At 38.5% G+C, this 21,085-nt stretch overlaps 1 protein-coding gene across 3 annotated transcripts in view; it reads left to right on the top strand.

Moving 5' to 3' along the window:
- sfmbt2 (Scm like with four mbt domains 2) overlaps positions 1-21,085 on the top strand; it is a 152,183-nt gene that overhangs the window by 58,698 nt on the left and 72,400 nt on the right. For all 3 annotated transcript variants that reach the window (XM_060902974.1, XM_060902972.1, XM_060902973.1), the window contains exon 4: positions 4,580-4,820. In XM_060902974.1, coding sequence (XP_060758957.1) covers positions 4,580-4,820 — 241 coding nt within the window. The remainder of the gene's footprint in view (positions 1-4,579; positions 4,821-21,085) is intronic.

The following is a 21,085-nucleotide window of genomic DNA, read 5'->3' as shown; positions in this document are numbered from 1 at the left end:
CTGTATCTAAACATGATCCAGAAGCGCAGACGTCTTCTCTGGGCCAAGGCTCATTTAAAATGGACTGTGGCAAAGTGGAAAACTGTTCTGTGGTCAGACGAATCAAAATTTGAAGGTCTTTATGGAAATCAGGGACGCCGTGTCATTCGGACTAAAGAGGAGAAGGACGACCCAAGTTGTTATCAGCGCTCAGTTCAGAAGCCTGCATCTCTGATGGTATGGGGTTGCATTAGTGCATGTGGCATGGGCAGCTTACACATCTGGAAAGACACCATCAATGCTGAAAGGTATATCCAGGTTCTAGAGCAACATATGCTCCCATCCAGACGACGTCTCTTTCAGGGAAGACCTTGCATTTTCCAACATGACAATGCCAAACCACATACTGCATCAATTACAGCATCATGGCTGCGTAGAAGAAGGGTCCGGGTACTGAACTGGCCAGCCTGCAGTCCAGATCTTTCACCCATAGAAAACATTTGGCGCATCATGAAACGGAAGATACGACAAAAAAGACCTAAGACAGTTGAGCAACTAGAATCCTACATTAGACAAGAATGGGTTAACATTCCTATCCCTAAACTTGAGCAACTTGTCTCCTCAGTCCCCAGACGTTTACAGACTGTTGTAAAGAGAAAAGGGGATGTCTCACAGTGGTAAACATGGCCTCGTCCCAACTTTTTTGAGATGTGTTGTTGTCATGAAATTTAAAATCACCTAATTCTTCTCTTTAAATGATACATTTTCTCAGTTTAAACATTTGATATGTCATCTATGTTCTATTCTGAATAAATTATGGAATTTTGAAACTTCCACATCGTTGCATTCCGTTTTTATTTACAGTTTGTACTTTGTCCCAACTTTTTTGGAATCGGGGTTGTGTGTATATATATATATATATATATATATATATATATATATATATATATATATATAAAACTGTTCAAAAGTCTTAAGCCCCCTATTTTTTTCATACAAACTTTGTTATAGATTTCTATTTTATGATTTCTACATTATCGAGTCAGTACAAAAACATTTTAGAGTCCAAAAGTTTGTTTTCCAGCACAAAATTAAATGTTACAGAAAAAAAAAAGTTTGTATCTGAGCACCATATTACATGAGAGCACGTTTCAGATTAAAAAAGAAAACATAATGATGGCTGTTGGGTTTTGATGCAAAATGAAGAAGCGAGTGTGACAGTCAAAGTGTCCAGAAGAACTGTGGCTGGTTCTGTAAGATGCTCAGTAAAACCTACAGCTCATTTCCACATAAAACTGCACCCACTGGGACCTCAGACTACTATTTTTTTTTTTTTTTCAAAGCAAAGAGAATTTTGTCTCACACCAAATATTGACTTTGTTTCATTTGTTATGGCTTACTGCTTACTGTTTGTAGTATTTTTTTTTAAATGTTGAAACATTTCATTTAATTATTTTTAAGACATTTTTGGTCGACAGCATTTCTTTACATGCGCCTAAGACTTTTGCACACGACTCTGTGTGTGTGTGTGTATATATATATATATATATATATATATATATATATATATATATATAAAATCACACACACAGAAATTACACAGATCTGAAAAAGACATATTAAAATATAAATATCCATGAAGTGTGCACAAATTCACTAAACCACACATAATAAAGCATGAAAAATAACAGATGCAGACTGAGCAACCAGGAGTCATGTTATAAAAATGCTGTTGTTTGTGCACTTGTGAAAATGACTCACTGCTTTCAGCCGCTTAGCCTGTTCATCAGTTTGGGAGAGTTGGGGCAGTGTGAGGTTTAGGTGAGATAATGTTACATTTGCAGTTGGTATATGATTTGATTTGGCTACTGTTAATTGCATCAAGGTGTATGTGTGTGTGTTTTGAGAGAGAGAAAGAGAGAGAGAGAGAGAGATTTCCGGTGATGGATTGGTGTCTCACCCAGCATTTGATTTGTGTCACGTATTACCAAGTCCAAGATAAAGCAGTTGAAAGAATGAATGAATTAATAAATAAACGAGAGCATGGAGTAGAGATGGGATGTGTCTCCAACCTAGAAGTCTTGTTCTTGGTATTTTATGTTTCTGTGAGGGTTAAGAATAAATTTGAGAACCTTTGAATGTGAAGATTAAGAAATTCAGTGTATAAAGTACATTATCCACAAGCATCGTAACTGAATTGTACATGCAGACTAATAAACATAAATAACTAAATAAAAATAAAACATGAGCTAGGACATATTTGCAAGATGCTCTCGTGTGGGATTTATTGGGTTAAATCCAAGAATCGTAGTCGGAGTTCAGAGCAATGGTCGGTGCATGGGTAGGCAGTGTTAAAAAAAAAAAATCCTTGATCATAAAAAAGAGCAATCGGAAATCTAGTACAGAAACCAGAAGGAGGGAAATAAGACTCAGAAACGCATGTATACACTGAGCAAGACTTCGCAAAGAAACACACACACACACAGATAGATATTAACAGACATTTTAATTAGGAGCTAAGCTGAAAACAGATGGAGACTATTAAGAGACATGCAAACAACAAGACAAGGCATGGAGACAGGATTAGGAAATATCATAATGTAGGAGCAAATGCATAACACTCTGAGAGGGTGCTTCCCCAAGCTTTGGGAAGTATTCCCAAACCCATCTGCGAGTATTCACTGCTTAGTTTGCTGACGAAAACATCACCACCAAATTTCAGTGCATGCACTGAAAATTTTCACAATGCTTTTGGCCACTCATGAGACAGAGACACACCAAAAAACAACTTGTGAAGCTCAGAGAATATTCTCCGTGCATCACACGGTTGGTGGCGATGCTACCAATTTTTCATCGCTACGTACGGTATTTACAAACCCATCACAAGCTGTAGTGTGATGGTAGCCTTAACATCATCTACAGCTCACCATATGCACATGAATTTGCAGCGGGTTTGAGAAAAAAACCTGTCAGACATTGCTGTCAAATCTTTGACACTTGTTGACACTTCAAATTTAAATATATAGTATTTAACCCAAACCATGCAGAAATGTTGTTGTTTACTTGTTAGGCATATCAGGTGAAAATTCAAATTTAATCCAAATTAATTCAGAATTGAATACAGAACAACATACTTTTTACAGAATTAAAATATATTTATTCGTTCTTGAGATATTACAAATCAAAGATTGAAGAAACGGCTTAATTTTGAGAAAACTGTCGTAATATTCCGTCTGAGGATCACATGGTCCAGAATGGGCCTCATTAACCAATGAGATCAAATGTTTTTTCTTAATAACTTTTCTATTTTTCAAGATATTTACATGGAAATTGGCAGGCACATAGATGGTTGTGTACTAAATACAAAGTTAAATATAGTAAAAACTAATAATGCCAATTAGTATTTAATTAGTATTAATTATGCAAAACATTAAATCGGTACACTCAATAAAAAAGTAATAAAAGATGATTTCTAATCCCCTCTTTGTGCTCTGTAGGCCTTTGTATTTTGAAGTAGAGCTGACTAATGTTTATATGAAAGAATATAAATGATAATATTCACAGCTTTCAAGGTGAACCTCGAAAAAACTGTGTGAGCCACACCCAATAAACAATTCACATTAATTGAACTGAAATTGACACTCGCATTTCTGACTTGTAAGTTTTTTTTAAATATCATTCTGAGCACTAAGATCTCAATATTTTTCATCGGAACAACTACAGTTGTATTCTAAAATAGTTATTTATTTACATGAATCAGTTTGATTTGAAAAAATAAGTAGGTAAAGCTATGAAAACTCGCTTCAAAGTCTCATGAATCATAATATCAAAACTAGCTGACAGAAAATTTTGCTGAATACTTCATCAGAAACAGTGAGAGCGAGACAACATCCCTATAAAAGTTATCTGATTGATATTCACGAGTAATCCAGCCAGAAACTGATCAGAAGAGAAAGAGAGAGCCTGACCGCTTTCCCGTGACTCAAAAATCCCGCGAGCAGAGAGTGAACTCTGTTGTACCAACTCCAACCTGCCGTTACTCCCAAAGTACTGAACAGATCTTAACCAGATAAATGTCTTTAGAAAGCAGAGATTATAAGCTTTTTAATGATCGTATTCATGACAGAAGATATTCAAGAGTTAAGCAATGACAGATTTGGAAACTTAGATGAGCGTCTGCATGCACAACCATTTCGTCACACTGTGAATCTCCAGCTTTGACTTGGATACAGTACATGGCATGGACACAAGCTTCATAATTTCAGTTTGTAATCAGATACCAGCCGTCAAAATGTCTCTGACGCTCCTGCGCTGCACTCAGAATGGAATATTTAAATGTGATTTTCTCTCTTTTCACTTGCGGGGGTAACCAGATTTTAAAATGCCCCACCGTTATTTGTGGTTGAAATGCATGCAGAAGGGAAACTCATTTCAGTTTAGGAAAGCCTGTAGAAGAAAATGTCAAATTTTCACCTCTTGAAGGGTTTTCCCAAGCCACCACACATCTTATGTCATTTTGAAGATTCCATACTCAGTGTGGGAATAAGCTGAAGCTGAACTCTCAAGGCAACATGCCGGACTGTGCATCTTGCTTGTTCAGGTGGAGCTGAGTCTGCAGAGCAGCTTCCAGGCCGGGATGAAGTTAGAAGTGGCCGACAGGAGTCGTGCTGACACATACTGGGTTGCTACTGTCATCACAACATGCGGCCAGCTGCTGTTGCTGCGCTACTGTGGCTACGGCGACGAGCGCAGCGCTGACTTCTGGTGTGACGTCATGACTGCAGAGCTGCATCCTGTGGGCTGGTGTGCACAGAACAGCAAACTGCTGCAGCCTCCTGAAGGTAACACACACTCGTATAAACACTCCCACGCACCCACATACATATATAAAGTACATATACATACAATAACATACGTTATAGTAGCAGGACATGAATATTGGACTTGATTTGTCCAGAACGCATCGCTCCGTTTTAAAACTATCTCGCTCACATTCAGGCATACACACACACACACATATATATATATATATATATATATATATATATATATATATATATATATATAATATATATGAGTGATTCCACGCTTATGGGTACTGAAATGGGGACATGAACTTATTCACCTAAAACCATTTCTTTTTTTACCATCAGGTCACAAAACATGTAATCTTTAATGAATGATATGTTAAAAGATAACTTTAATTTTCTGAGATGTAATAAAAACATATTTATATGCCAAAGTCAAGCCTATGAGTTCCAAAATGATGTCTGTTACATTACTTCTGTTACGATTGTCCATCTCGCGTCTGTTACAAATTAATTACAATCTAGCTCTATACCATGTTAATCTTATTGAAAGAATGTGTAGGTTTATTCTACTACACATGTTTATTAATTATATTTGCTAAAACATCACCTTCCTATGTTTCAAAAAGTAATTCTACATTGTTAAAATTGAGAATATATATGTCCACAACACTTCTGTTATGTTCTGACTTTGGCATATAAATATGTTTTTATTACATCTCAGAAAATTAAAGCTATCTTTTAACATATCATTCATTAAAGATTACATGTTTTGTGACCTGATGGTAAAAAAAAAGAAATGGTTTTAGGTGAATTTTTAAAAATAAGTTCATGTCCCCATTTCAGTACCCATAAGCGTGGAATCACTCATATATATACTACTGTTCAAAAGTTTGGGGCCACTTTGAAATTTCCTTATTTTTGAAAGAAAAGCACTGTTCTTTTCAATGAAGATCACTTTAAACTAATCAGAAATCCACTCTGTACATTGCTAATGTGGTAAATGACTATTCTAACTGCAAATGTGTGGTTTTTGGTGCAATATCTCCATAGGTGTATAGAGGCCCATTTTCAGCAACTCTCACTCCAGTGTTCTAATGGTACAATGGGTTTGCTCATTGCCTCAGAAGGCTAATGGATGATTAGAAAACCCTTGTACAATCATGTTAGCACAGCTGAAAACAGTTGAGCTCTTTAGAGAAGCTATAAAACTGACCTTCCTTTGAGCAGATTGAGTTTCTGGAGCATCACATTTGTGGGGTCGATTAAATGCTCAAAATGCCCAGAAAAATGTCTTGACTATATTTTCTATTCATTTTACAACTTATGGTGGTAAATAAAAGTGTGACTTTTCATGGAAAACACAAAATTGTCTGGGTGACCCCAAACTTTTGAACGGTAGTGTATATACAGTACATGTTTTTTTTCATACAAACTTTGTTATTGATTTCTATTTTATGACTTCTACATTATCGGGTCAGTACAAAAACATTTTAGAGTCCAAATGTTTGTAGTTTTTCCAGCACAAAATTAAATGTGACAGAAAAAACATGTTTATATCTGAGTAGCATATTACATAAGACAGGGGTGGGCAATTATTTTTTCCATGGGGCCACATGAGAAACAGAAAATTTTGTGGTGGGCCGGACCAAAAGTCTGAACTAAATTCTGCATAATATTAATTGTATTTCTTTATATAAAGCAATAAATAACATTGTTTTTACAAGCTGCTAAGACTGGTAAGAGTATGGAAAAAATGAGGTTGCCTTACAAAAAATGTCATTTATTTAATCAAATTTCCCAAAACAATGGTTAACAAAATGTGAACGTTTGTACCATTTTTTTTTCAAGTCACATTCACCCCAAAACACAATAAAGACATCACAATATTGTCTTTCTACTCCAAATATCAAGCAAGATGCATCATATTATAATAATGATGCCCACATTTGTAGTCTAATCACCTCATTTGGTGTTTTTCAGTTTTTTATTTGTTCAGTGAGAGAAATCTAGTCTCTGTTGGTCTTTAACGAGTGCATCAGAGTCAGGTTGAATGTCTGAGGTGGAGATGCGAAGCACAGCTGACAGATGATCATCAGTCGATTCGGTGTAGGGATCAGATCTACAGATCGGCTCGGGCTCCAGCGCCTGCTGGTGACGTCACACTATGTGATTGGCTGGACCGTTTGAAGGATGACGTACAAGTTTGTGGTTGGTCTGGACAAATTACGGAAGTAGTTATCGCGGGATTAGGTTTCGTGGGATTTCATGTCATTTTCATATCGCGCGCATTGCGTTTTTGGTGAACACAACTTCAAAATAAAAGCAATGCACATTCAGTCCATGCATGAGGTAAAATTAGAAAATACGTTTATTTTGTAATTTCTAATTAACCTTTCGCGGGCCGGTCAGAATGAACCAAAGGGCCGGATGCGGCCCGCGGGCCGGAAAATGCCCAGGTCTGACATAAGAGATCACGTTTCAGATTAAAAAAGAAAACATAATGAAGGCTGCTGGGTTTTGGTGCAAAATGAAGAAGCGAGTGTGACAGTCAAAGTTTCCAGAAGAACTGTGGCTGGTTCTGTAAGATGCTCAGTAAAACCTGCAGCTCATTTCCGCATAAAACTGCACTCATTGGACCTGAGATGACTATTTTTTTTTAAAAGCAAAGGGAATTTCGTCTCACACCAAATATTGACTTTGTTTCATTTATTATGGCTTACTGTTTACTGTTTATAGTATTTTTTTTTATGTTGAAACATTTCACGTCATTATTTTAAAACCATTTTTGGTCGACATACTCAGTCTGACATTTGCTTCTTTAGGTATTCTCTAGGACCATGAGACTAATATTGCTTACCAGTACATGAAGTTTATAGCGTCCATTTTAATACTGAGGAAACCTCTTACTTCAATCATCTCACATTTGCCAGTAATTTTAATGGACCAAGACTTTCATGCACAGTTTGGTTTGCTTTGCTTAGTCTGTAGTTCATTGCCACATTGTAAGTTATTGTTTAAATACGGCTTCAAGCTGTTAATTAAAATGACATTTTTGCATCTCTATTTAACATCCAGAGCGGCTGAATAACTGATTAAAGACAACAGCAAGCTTTGAACAACTGTCAATATTCAATAAGAAGGCAAAATAAAAAGTGCATTTTTAAATAACATACAGTATATGTCAAAGAAAACCTTCTTAGTAAATACTGTAGGGACTACAAGTGTGTGTGTGTGTGTGTGTGTGTGTGTGTGTGTGTGTGTGTGTGTGTTACTTATTAAGGTAACAGTGTTGATATGTACAGTAACAAGGCTGACATTTTTCTCTAATGGAGACAATAATACGGCATTTCTAAGGCATTAGAAAAGGCATTTCTAATTCAAGTGTAAGTAAGATATGGCATACAGTTAAAGTGACGCTGGTCGATGGATTAAAAAGATGAATAGTACCCTGTGGAGCTAGAATAACCCCGAGATACTTGAATCACATGCCGTATTGCCCGCTGCCTCATGCCTGTGAAGGAGAATGAGCTGGAAAAACACCGCACGCTCATGTTTACACTTAGACATGGAAACGGCCGAAGTTTATCCTCGTTATAATATTATAATGAGCGAGGTCGCAACAAACATGGCGGAACTGGTGGCCTCCGACACAGAAGCGAGCGCTCGAGAGCCTTCAAGCTCACAGGTGCGTTTAGACTTGGAATATTTCAATTCTCGATTTTTGTTTCTATTTTTATAAAAAATATTTTTCTAAATATTTCAATTTATCTCGATTTAGGAGGCTTTGTTCGATCTGGGCGATCCGCTATGTTTGCTATGGCTCCGCGGTCACAACCTCTGACCCGCGCATGACCTCACATGACTTTTCCGAACTGGCTGCTGAGGGAGCGGTTTGTAAACAGACTAACATGTGATTAGGACGCCCCGCATTAGGAAATAAAATGTATTGAAACAAGATGATGTGTACAAGTGTTGTAGTCGAGTCCCTAAACCTCGAGTCCGAGTCCACTCTTGAGTCCCCAGTGTTCAAGTCCGAGTCAAGTCCAAGTCATTAAAGAAAAATTTCAAGTTGAGTCCGAGAACAAGATTCCATCCGCACCATTTGACGGTGGCTGTTTTCGCGCCATTAACATTAGTTTGTTCCTGAACATGACGTATGAACAGGTGAATGTGTATTCTGTTTGTCAGGAAGTGTGAAGTATTCTGTCAGAGATGGTTGGGAGACGGATGTAAATACAGAAGGTGTGTTTATTAATACAAGTGAAGACGGTAAACAATCCAGAACGGCAGGCAAAATCGTAAAACAGTGAAACAGGCAATAGGTCGAGCGAGGCACAAACAGGCTATCGTAGACTCGGCAGAATCAAAGACGAGAAACAGGAAATTAGGGGTCAGGAAACCAAACAAGGAAATAAGGCTTAGTAATGTGTCAGCAATGCAACTCAATACTTCGTAAAGTAAGTTTGTTTTCACAGTTTTTATATCGACACGCTGATTACGCCTTAATCCTGTGCAGGTGCAAGTCGTTTATGGCGCGCACGAGAGTCTGGAGCTTGGTGCACGCACTGTCCGGAGCGCGCCTGAGAGTCTATCTGATGCACACGCCAAGACGTGCGGGTGTGACACTCTTGCACGAAATTAGTACAAAAATTAATGTAGATATAAATATTTTATGCCAAATTATTATGGCATGTTACAAAAAAATAAAGAAAAAATCAGAGTCCTTGTCTCCAATTTACGAGTCCAATTGCAGTTAATGCATGAGTCCGAGTCAAGTCACGAGTCCTTAAAATTAGGGCACGAGTCCTGGACTTGAGTACTACAAGCCTGATGCATACCAGCTATAGGGATGGGTATCAGCTCAAACAATTCAGAAAGAGGAGTGGATTAAATCATTCCTGAACCGGCACATCGACCTGTGTCACTTAAAAAAAAATTGTGAATGTGAATGGTTGTCTGTGTCTATGTGTCAGCCCTGTGATGACCTGGCGACTTGTCCAGGGTGTACCCCGCCTTTCGCCCGTAGTCAGCTGGGATAGGCTCCAGCTTGCCTGCGACCCTGTAGAACAGGATAAAGCGGCTACAGATAATGAGATGAGATGAAAAAACCAAACGCATAGCATAAAACATTAAAACCTCTGGTTAAGTGGTTTTAATGTTTTAAGAAGAGCAGTCATGGAGAGATTGAGGAAGAGAGTTCCAGGGTTTGGGGGACATGGTATTGAAGGATCTGCCTCACAGGGTGTAAAGTCTGGTGCGTGGGACGGGAAGGAGATTCTTGGTAGGAGACGTGAGAGAGTGACGGGGGCTGTAAGGGGTCAGGAGCTTGCTAAAGTGGACAGGGACAGGAGCAAGGTTGTACAGGGCTTTGAAGGTGAGAAGCAAGATAGCCATTGTAGCAGAGACAGGATGGGGTGATGTGACCAGAGCGCTTGGTGTGGGTTTTCTCCAGAGTTCTGTAGCTGTTGTAAAGATTTAGCCTGGAGGTCGATGAAGAGGGAATTAGAGTAGTCTCAGTGGGACACAATGAAAGCATGAACCAGAGTTTGTGCATCATTACTAGTCAGAAATAGGCGGAGATGAGCAACGTTACGGAGATGAAAAAAAAAAAGAAATTTTGGTGCGGGACTTGATATGTAGATCAAAACTGAGTGATGGGTCAAATAGTACACCAAGGTTTCTGATAACGGGAACAGGTTTAACAAGCACACCATCAATACTAACAATAAAACTGGAGATAGTAAAGATTTGGAATTTGGGGCCGACCAGTAAAACTTCATTTTTGTTTGCGTTTAACTTGAGAAAGTTATCCTGCATCCACAGCTTTAAATCAGATATAAATCAAAGTTAGTGTATTGGGAGCGGAGTCTGTACTGAGATATTTAACAGTTATTCCATGAAATCAAGTTGTACATGAGCTGATAGCCAACGAGGTATGTAGCGCCGAGTTGGCTATAATCCATGTACGACAAGATTGAGTGGAATAACTGTTTTATTCTAGCAACATTCACTGGATTTGGAGAAACAGAGCATTTTTATTTTCATTTTTTGCAAATTATATAAATAAAAACTTTATACAAAACGTCCAACAAAATCATTTCCGCCTAGAACGTAAACAAACCGGCGAAATGACAGAAGCAATTTGTGAAAAATGCGATTATAATGATTCTTGAAAAAAAAATATGTTCTTACCATCAAATAATTTTATTTCATTTTATTTTGTTGCTTTTTTTTATTTTTGGGGTTTTGTTTCCGAGTAGAGTTTTTATTTCATCCTCAGTTGCTTCAGCAACATGCGCCGCCATTTTGTTTTTCTCTACTCATGGTATATAAGCTGATAGCCCAGTAGTAGAGTAGCCAATCAGAGCGCACGATTGCCAGAGGTGGACACTAATGAAGTGCATTTACTTGAGTACTGTACTTAAGTACACTTTTTGAGTATCTATACTTTACTTGAGTATTTTTTTTTAAACTTATGACTTTAACTTCACTACATTTGAAAGGCAAATATCGTGCTTTTCACTCCACTACATTTCTGTCAAAGTCCTCGTTACTATGAAGCAGCTTTGAAAGTGGATGTTTTTTTTTTCCTTTTCATTTCTAAAACATGTTTTTTTTGCAGGCGACACTGAGACAGACCATCAGTAATCGCTAGGGTCACGTCACGTCCATAGACTGGATAAAATCAAGTTCAATGATTTCTCAACAGCATTATTTAACACGATCAGTTGATGGCAGAATGGAAGGAGGCGGTTCTTCTGGGGAATGCACACACACCCATGGCCATACCTCGAACCCATGTTTCAGTTTTCTGAAAGGAATAAAGATTCGTTTCGTTTTAAATGGTTATGTTTGCCAAAAACGAACCACATCACGGCCTACAAAAACTCACCGTCTGACCTGCGGAAGCATATTGACGTATATAAACGTTTTATTCCAAGAGAAAGCTTGCAACAAAGTTGTCTGTGCTTTTAGAGCTAGCGATAATGTTGCAATAGCTATGCAGTCTGGTTAGTCAAATGACTTTCTATGGATTTTCCCACCAAGTTGCCATCGCCTTGTCCACGGCTAACGTTAACACATAGCTAGTGAACTTGGACACTGTTAGTTAGCATGTAAAAACAGAGTTACGCTAACATGAATAAGGTTAACTTATCTTAACTACTTATTTTAAAAGCAAGTACTTCAGTACTTTAACTTAAGTAAAAATTTGACTGTACAACTTTCACTTGTATCGGAGTAACATTTGACCAGTGGGATCTGTACTTTGACTTAAGTAATGAAGTTGGGTACTTTGTCCACCTCTGATGATTGCTCATATCCAGTGAATGTGGATAGAATAAAACTGAATATCGTCTGCATAGCAGTGAAAGTTGAAGCTGTGGTGACGAATGATCTGACCAAGGGGTAGGATGTAGATTAGAAAAAGAAGGGGCCCAAGAACTGATCCCTGTGGGACACCATAGATAACAGGAGAGGTGGAGGACTTGTATGGACCTAGTGTGATAAACTGTTGTCCGTTTGTCTGTGGACTATGTCAGTGATACCAGTAGAAGAAAGACGGGAAATGGGTACATCATGATTAACAGTGTCAAATGCTGCTTAAGTCAAGGAGGAAGAGGATATTGAGCAAACCACAGCGAATCAGCAGACCGGCGGAGATCATTAACAACACACAGAAGAGCTGTCTCAGTGCTTCACTGTGTACTGAAAAGGCTTGTAGAGTGTGTTATCATTAAGAGAAGTATTGAGTTGTGTAGCTACCACTCTTTCCATCACTTTAACTAGGAAAGGAAGATTTGAGATAGGGCTGGAATTGGAACGAGATGTTGGATCCAACTCAGGTTTCTTGAGGATAGGGGTATCTGCAGCTGTTTTAAGCAGGGCTTTGAACCGGTTCAAGGAACGAAAACGAAAACCGGGAACTTTTTCTATTTCACATGGAACAGAAACGAAACCAGAAACTTTATTATTTTTTATGTTCTGGAAAAGAAACGCTTATTAAAAATAATGGTAACCGGTTAATACCGGTTTTTATTTCGTTCCTCAAAGTTTCCGTAGCCTACAAATAAAGTCATTCTTCTCCTGCACAAGTTTCTATGACCCGCTGGGGTTCACTTCCTGTGTGACGTTCGCTGACTGAATGTAGAGAGCGGGAGGGTGGACTACTATCACGTCTCCACATCTTAAATAAGAGGTTAATATTGCAGTCTATCGTTATTCACATCAATATATTTGTCCACGTTAATGAGAGGCTCGCGAACATTAAATAATGTTAACCTCTGTTAGCCTATCAATGCATAGGGCCTGACTAGCCTTTGGTAACACACTAAACAAATTATCTTTCATTTTTGGCACTTTTTCTGTTTGTGTAGATGGGAAGACATACTGAGAATCCAAATCGCCAACATTTGAAATAATAATTGTTTTGAATTATTTCTTGTCTTATTTAATGAAGGTTGTAATAGAATTAGCCTACATTTGGCTTAAGCTGGATGAGACAGAGACATAATTTTATAGCCATTTGTTAAACAGCTGACAGGGAACGTAATTAACCGTTACAGGAACGAAATTTTTTTGTTCTAACCGGTTCGGGAACGTCTATTTAATGGTGGAACCCAAAACCGGAAACGTTAAAATTCCGTTTCTGTTCGGAACGAACCAATAGGAAAAAAATTCTGGTTCAAAGCCCTGGTTTTAAGGGCAGAAGAGAGATATAGATTACTTACTATAGCAATTGGAATATTGATTATAGCTGAACAGATCGAGCTGTCAGGGGGAACGTCTAGACTTAAAAATGAATTCAGAGACAGAACGAGAGCCAACAGGTGTGAAACAAGTGAGTTTTGTAACCGGAGTAGGAATAGAATGAATATGAAGTAGAAGGAATGTAGCGATAGATTTGGTTGGTTTGTTTTAGAAAGGATGTAAAAAAGACGGACACTGTTCAACTGTATAAGGAAGCAAGTGTGACCGTCAAAGTGTCCAGAAGAACTGTGGCTGGTTCTGCAAGATGCTCAGTAAAACCTACAGCTCATGTCCTTTGGCCGTCTTACACCAAATACTGACTTTGGTTCATTTATCACTGTTTACTGCTTTTTTATAGTACTTTTTTAAAATTTAGGAACATTTAATGTAATTACATTTGAAGGCATCTTTGCTCGACAGCATTTTTTACAAACTGCTGTGTGTCTGTGTGTGTATATATATACTATATATATACAGAGTGTTTCAAAAAATTTAATATTATTTAAGATGTAAATATCCCAGAAACTACATAGTCTAGGCAAATTAAACTGAACAGGCTTAATGTTGAGCAATATAAGATTTATTCCTCAAAATTTGAATGAGAAATTTACAAGGTATGTGGATTCCATGAACGATTTCACACATTTTCAATACGTGCACCGCCTGAGACACACACACACAGCCTTCCTCTTTGAACTTTTGGTGCCGTGTCCAAATCTGCACTGCAGTTGGTGCATTTTTAGAGAATTCTCTCATAAATGCGCGCTGCACGGTCTTGTTCGACTGTGTTCGAGTGTACTCTAACACACAAAACACCTTTTCTTTTCCAGTGAATGGCATTTCTATACCTAAAAATATAAAAACAAAATACATTAAACATTAAATTTTGACCTGTTTTCACACATGCTGTTAAAATTTGAGGTCAATTGAGCAGGAATTGGCAAAGTTATTAGATTGTGAAATTATATTAAAAATTTTTTTGAAACACCCTGTATGTGTGTGTGTGTGTGTGTGTGTGTGTGTGTGTGTGTGTGTATAAACAGTTATTCCATGAAATCGAGTCGTACATGAGCTGATAGCCGACGAGGTATGTAGCACTGAGTTGGCTATAAGCCATGTACAGTACGACGAGATTGAGTGGAATAACTGTTTTATTCTATCCACAGTCACTGGATTTGGAGAAACAGAGCATTTTTATTTTCATTTTTTGCAAATTCGATAAATAAAAACTTAATACAAAACGTCCAACAAAATAATTTCCGCTTAGAATGTAAACAAACCGGCGAAATGACAGGAGCAATTTGTGAAAAATGTGATAATAATAATAATTCTCGAAAAATAAAAAAAAAATGTTCTTACCATCAAATAATTTTATTTCATTTAATTTTGTTGCTTTTTTTTTGTATTTTTGGGGTTTCGTTTTCGAGTAGAGTTTTTATTTCATCCTCAGTTGGTTCAGTAACACGCTCTGTCATTTTCTTCTTCTTCTTCTTCTTCTTCTTTAGGTTTTTTTTTTTTTTTTGGCGGTTGGCAAACCAACTTAAAGGTGCATTACCACAACTAACTGGGCTGGAGTGTGGAACAGGAGATATTGGGAGGGGAAAAAAAAACCTATATTCTTTAAACTATTTCTGTTTCTTGTAAATACTTGACAACAAAGTGATGTATCTGACTTGATGCGCTGTGCCATATTGTTTTTAGCCAGTTAGAGCACGTGATTGCTCATATCCAGTGAATGTGGATAGAATGAATTAATGAATAAATAAATACACACATACTTGTATGATTTTGTTCAGAAATATGGACTTACTTAAATTGGCAAAAAACTGACTAGCTTATAAATTAAAGGGCATTTGAAATGAAATTACTTACTAAATTTACAACTAAATGTATGATATGTATTTCAACAGAAGGTTTTTATTATCATTCTCTCACATGTGAAAATGACAATAATCTCATCTCATTATCTCTAGCCGCTTTATCCTGTTCTACAGGGTTGCAGGCAAGCTGGAGCCTATCCCAGCTGACTACAGGCGAAAGGCGGGGTACACCCTGGACAAGTCGCCAGGTCATCACAGGGCTGACACATAGACACAGACAACCATTCACACTCACACCTACGGTCAATTTAGAGTCACTAGTTAACCTAACCTGCATGTCTTTGGACTGTGGGGGAAACCGGAGCACCCGGAGGAAACCCACGCGGACAACATGCAAACTCCGCACAGAAAGGCCCTCGCCGGCCACGGGGCTCGAACCTGGACCTTCTTGATGTGAGGCAACAGCACTAACCACTACGCCACCGTGCCGCCTAAAATGACAATAATGACCATTGATATACGTTTCAGCAATAAGAGCTAATGTGCCTATCCACGTTTACAATACAAAACAAAAAGTGTAATATTTGTAGCATAGGTTCCACTATTGTAAACATTTGTATCTTAAACATTGTTGTTGTCATCGTCAACCTCGTTACCCTTATGTCAGCTGTGTTATTGAGACATATTTTAGGTAATGATGTGATAAATACATGAAATCGGATTAAATAAATCAGGAAACAGGAGGTCGAATCCATAATGTAAGATAATAAGGAGATAATCCGAAATGATTATAAAGTAACATCTTGAGATACTAAGCATAATTGTGACAGTGTTACTTGTGTAAACATGCACATAATTATCTCCTGAATTTGACTGACTTGTAATAAGCACTTAATTTACAACACAGTGTAAACATGTCATGTAGATAATATAGTGTAAGATGAGATACTGTAAGATGACCTTAGAGAGAGGTTAAATTTAACAGTGATGGTTTTGTTCTATATTAGTCTTCCTTGCAGAGTATTGACTGTAATATTAAGACTATCTGGTCAACTGCAAAGTTTCGTCTGTAGTTATTTGCCTGTGCAATTAGGGAAAAGGTGAATGCAAAGCAAACAGACAAACACATGCTTCTAGTGTGGTAAGCCCTGCAAACAGACTTTTAGGAACACAAAAGAGGGTTTGTTGACTGATGCATTATATGGAGTAAAAAAAACCATGTAGTGCGTGTTGAGAAGAATTTTGCTTGTGTTCAATTTGAATAAAAGTTAATTAGTTAATAGTTAATGTGGCAGTTAAAAGTTTGGACATGTTCTAATTCAAAGTTTTTTCTTTATTTTTATTAATTAAAAGTCACTTCATGTCTTAAAGTAATGATGGATGCCGTTTCTCTTTATTTAGTTGAGCGGTTCTTGACATAATATGGATTACTACAGTTGTGGAATAGGCTGTTTACTGTATTTTTATCTCCCGCCCAAACAAAGTTTGGTGGGGGATATAGAAATGGGTTCCGTCTGTCCATCCGTCTGGCTGTCCGTCTGGTCACATTTTGCATTTCCAGGCCATATCTTTAAAACTACTGAAGATATCTTCATGAAACTTTGTATACATATCAAGTAACATGTGAACTGGTGCCTTTTGCTATTTTGGATTTTTGAAAAAAATATATACAGTATATATTTTAATTTTTACATAGAAAATAGATTTTGACTTTGTTTCTAAGAGCAGTGGTCGTTTCCGGAGCATATACCCAAAACTATTCATGATACAGTTTTGAAACTTGGTGTACATGTTAACAAGGTGATGTAGATGTTCCTTTTCATACTAAGAAATGTGAGAAATGTTAATTTTTCATGTTTCCATGGAAACAATTTCAGACTTACTCTCTCAGGTTAGTCTTAGGGGTAGGTTTTGTTTCCGGATGCAGAACTTCCAAACTATGAGTGTTATGGTCTTGAAAGTTGGTATATGTGTTGATTAAGTAATGTATATGTGCCTTTTGATACTAAGAAATGTGAGAAATTTAAATTTTTAGCTCACCTGGACCAAAGGTCCGGTGGGCTTACGCCATGGGCTGCTGAGGTCAGTGTAAAGAGGTAGGGTTGGTTTCCTGCAGCAGAACTTGAAAAATGTGACAAATAATATCTTGAAACTTGGTATATAGTTGGTATATAGGGCGGGGGATATAGATGACTCGGTCTTCATATTATTATTATTTATTTACTGTTTGATCTCAAACACATTAAGAAGGCAAGAAATTGCAATAATTACCTTTTCACGAGACACACCTGTTAACTGAAAAGCATTCCAGGTGACTACCTCATGAAGCTGGTTAAGATAATGCCAATAGTGTGCAATGCGCCATCAACTTGGTAAACAATGGCTACTATGTTTACCACATACTTCCATATATGTTCCATATGTTATTTTATGGGCGGCACGGTGGTGTAGTGGTTAGCGCTGTCGCCTCACAGCAAGAAGGTCCGGGTTCGAGCCCCGTGGCCGGCGAGGGTCTTTCTGTGCGGAGTCTGCATGTTCTCCCCGTGTCCGCGTGGGTTTCCTCCGGGTGCTCCGGTTTCCCCCACAGTCCAAAGACATGCAGGTTAGGTTAACTGGTGACTCTAAATTGACTGTAGGTGTGAATGGTTGTCTGTGTCTATGTGTCAGCCCTGTCATGACCTGGCGACTTGTCCAGGGTGTACCCCGCCTTTTGCCCGTAGTCAGCTGGGATAGGCTCCAGGTTGCCTGCGACCCTGTAGAACAGGATGCAAAATGATGATGGGTGATTTTAATACAAAAATAATGCTCTTAGAATACTGAGCATCCCAAAGGAAGTAAGTGACTGACTGACTGTCTGTGGGCCCAATCTGGTGTGTATACGCAATACTATATTGTGATTATTATTTAATGCTACAGGAAATTTACTATTAAGTTATACGCGTTGTAGTTACATGACTGCTAATGCACACATTCAGATAGTGTACCTAAAGCTGGGGATTTTAAGGCATCAGAGCTGGTGTATGACGCATGCATACAAATTTCCTTCCAATTCCACACCGTACACACACTCACTGTCCACTTTATTCGGAACACCTGCGTATCTGCACATTCATGCAGTTATCAAATCAGCCAATCATGTGGCAGCAGTGCAATGCAAAAATCATGCAGAACCAGATCAAGAGCTCTTCCTGTCAGCTCAAACCAGTCTGGTCATTCTCCTCTGATCTCAACAACAACGTGTTTTAGCCTGCAAATCCTCTACACACGGGATATTTGTTCGTTTGTTTTTTCACTTTTTATATATACTTTATTTCGAATCATTTTGTACAACAGACACACCAGTATATTTACAAAATACATTAAAAAAATAATGATTCGGGTCGAGACAAGATTTTAAAAAATCTGTCAGTCCCAATTTTGCACCATTCTGTGTACATTCTAGAGGCTGTTGTATGTGAAATTTCAAGGAGATCAGCAATTTCTGAAATACGCAAACCAGCCCTTCTGGCACCAACAACAATACCATGATTAAAGTCACTGAGCTCACACTTTTCCCCCCTATTCTTATGTTTGATGTAAACATTAACTGACGCTATTGACCATGCATCTCCATGATACATGGTCAATAGCACCATGTATCATGGAAATACCACATTCTCAATCAGAGTAGTAGATATCCATCCATCCATTATCTGTAGCCGCTTATCCTGTACAGGGTCATGAGCAAGCTGGAGCCTATCCCAGCTGACTATGGGTGAAAGGCGGGGTACACCCTGGACAAGTCGCCAGGTCATCACAGGGCTGACACATAGACACAGACAACCATTCACACTCACATTCACACCTACGGTCAATTTAGAGTCACCAGTTAACCTAACCTGCATGTCTTTGGACTGTGGGGGAAACCGGAGCACCCGGAGGAAACCCACACGGACACGGAGAGAATATGCAAACTCCGCACAGAAAGGCCCCCGTCAGCCACTGGGCTCAAACCCAGAACCTTCTTGCTGTGAGGCGACAGTGCTAACCACTATACCACCTGAGTAGTAGATATAAATCAGCAGTATTTTTCAGTATTTTCATAAAAGGTTAGACCTCTCTGGAGATACTATGTACATTTAATATCAGCAAAGTAGTACATACTCATCATTTTTGTTGCCAAAAAAAAAAAGTTTGTTACTCATGATGGATAACTCAGGATAATTTCCCATGACTCAAGCGTTTTGGAGGTTTTGTGCACCACAGGATTGTTTCCTTTGTTCTAAAGAAAATACAATATATAGAAAGTTTTATGAGCTTCCAATTGTGAGAATAATGAAGTGCCACTATGAGTCAGAGATGACGACTGGCTCTAATTTCACCAACTATGCATTTACTGTGGTTCAGATCTGACTGCTATTTTCCATCAATGCAGTAACTGATGTTAATCAACGTGGCAGGTCTGGGACAGTGGAAACTCAGTGGTTATGGTTTGGTGCTAGTGACCGGAAGTTCAGTTTCAGGACTTTAGAAAGCTACAGTTGAAATACAGTGTCTTGCAAAAGTATTCATCCCCCTTGGTGTTTGTCCTGTTTTGTTGCATTACAAGCTGGAATTAAAATGGATTTTTGGGGAGTTAGCACCATTTGATTTACACAACGTGCCTACAACTTTAAAGGTGCAAATTGTTGTTTTATTGTAACACAAACAATAATTAAGATGAAAAAAACCCCAGAAATCTGGAGTGTGAATAGGCATTCACACACACACCCCGAATTAATACTTTGTAGAGACACCTTTTGCTGCAATTACAGCTGCAAGTCTCTTGGGGTATGTCTTTATTAGCTTAGTCCATCTAGCCACTCGGATTTTTGCCCATTCCTCAAGGCAAAACTGCTCCAACTCCTTCAAGTTAGATGGGTTGTGTTGGTGGACAGCAATCTTTAAGTTCTGCCACAGATTCTCAATTGGATTGAGGTCTGGGCTTTGATTAGGCCATTCCAAGACATTTAAATGTTTCCCTTGAAACCACTCCAGTGTAGCTTTAGCAGTATGTTTAGGGTCATTGTCCTGCTGGAACGTGAACCTTCATCCCAGTCTCAAACCTCTGGCTGACTCAAACAGGTTTTCCTCCAGAATTGCCCTGTATTTAGTGCCATCCATCTTTCCTTCAGTCCTGACCAGCTTTCCTGTCCCTGCAGATGAAAAACATCCCCACAGCATGATGTTGCCACCGCCATGCTTCACTGTAGGAATGGTGTTCTCAGGGTGTTGGGTTTGCGCCACACATGCCATTTCCCATGATGGCCAAAATGATCAATTTTAGTCTCATCTGACCAGAGAATCTTCTTCCATGTGCTTGGGGAGTCTGCCACATGCTGTTGGGCAAACCCCAAATGTGTTTTCTTAAGCAATGGCTTTTTTCTAGCCACTCTTCCATAAAGCCCCGCTCTGTGGAGTGTATGGCTTAAAGTGGTCCTATGGACAGATCCTCCCATCTCCGCTGTGGATCTTTGCAGCTCCTTCAGCGTTATTGTTGGTGTCTTTGTTGCATCTCTGATTAATGCCCTCCTTGCCCGGTCTGTGAGTTTTGGTGGGTGGCCTTCTCTTGTCAGGTTTGTAGTGGTGCCATATTCTTTCCATTTTGCTATAATGGATTTAATGGTGCTCCCTGGGATATTTAAAGTTTGGGATATTTTTTATAACCCAACCCTGATCTACACTTCTCCACAACTTTGTCTCTGACCT

Source organism: Neoarius graeffei, chromosome 21 (assembly GCF_027579695.1).
Source record: "Neoarius graeffei isolate fNeoGra1 chromosome 21, fNeoGra1.pri, whole genome shotgun sequence".
Taxonomy (NCBI): Eukaryota; Metazoa; Chordata; class Actinopteri; order Siluriformes; family Ariidae; genus Neoarius; species Neoarius graeffei.
Note: the sequence above shows the minus strand (reverse complement) of the source record. Positions and strands in the feature narration are given on the sequence as shown.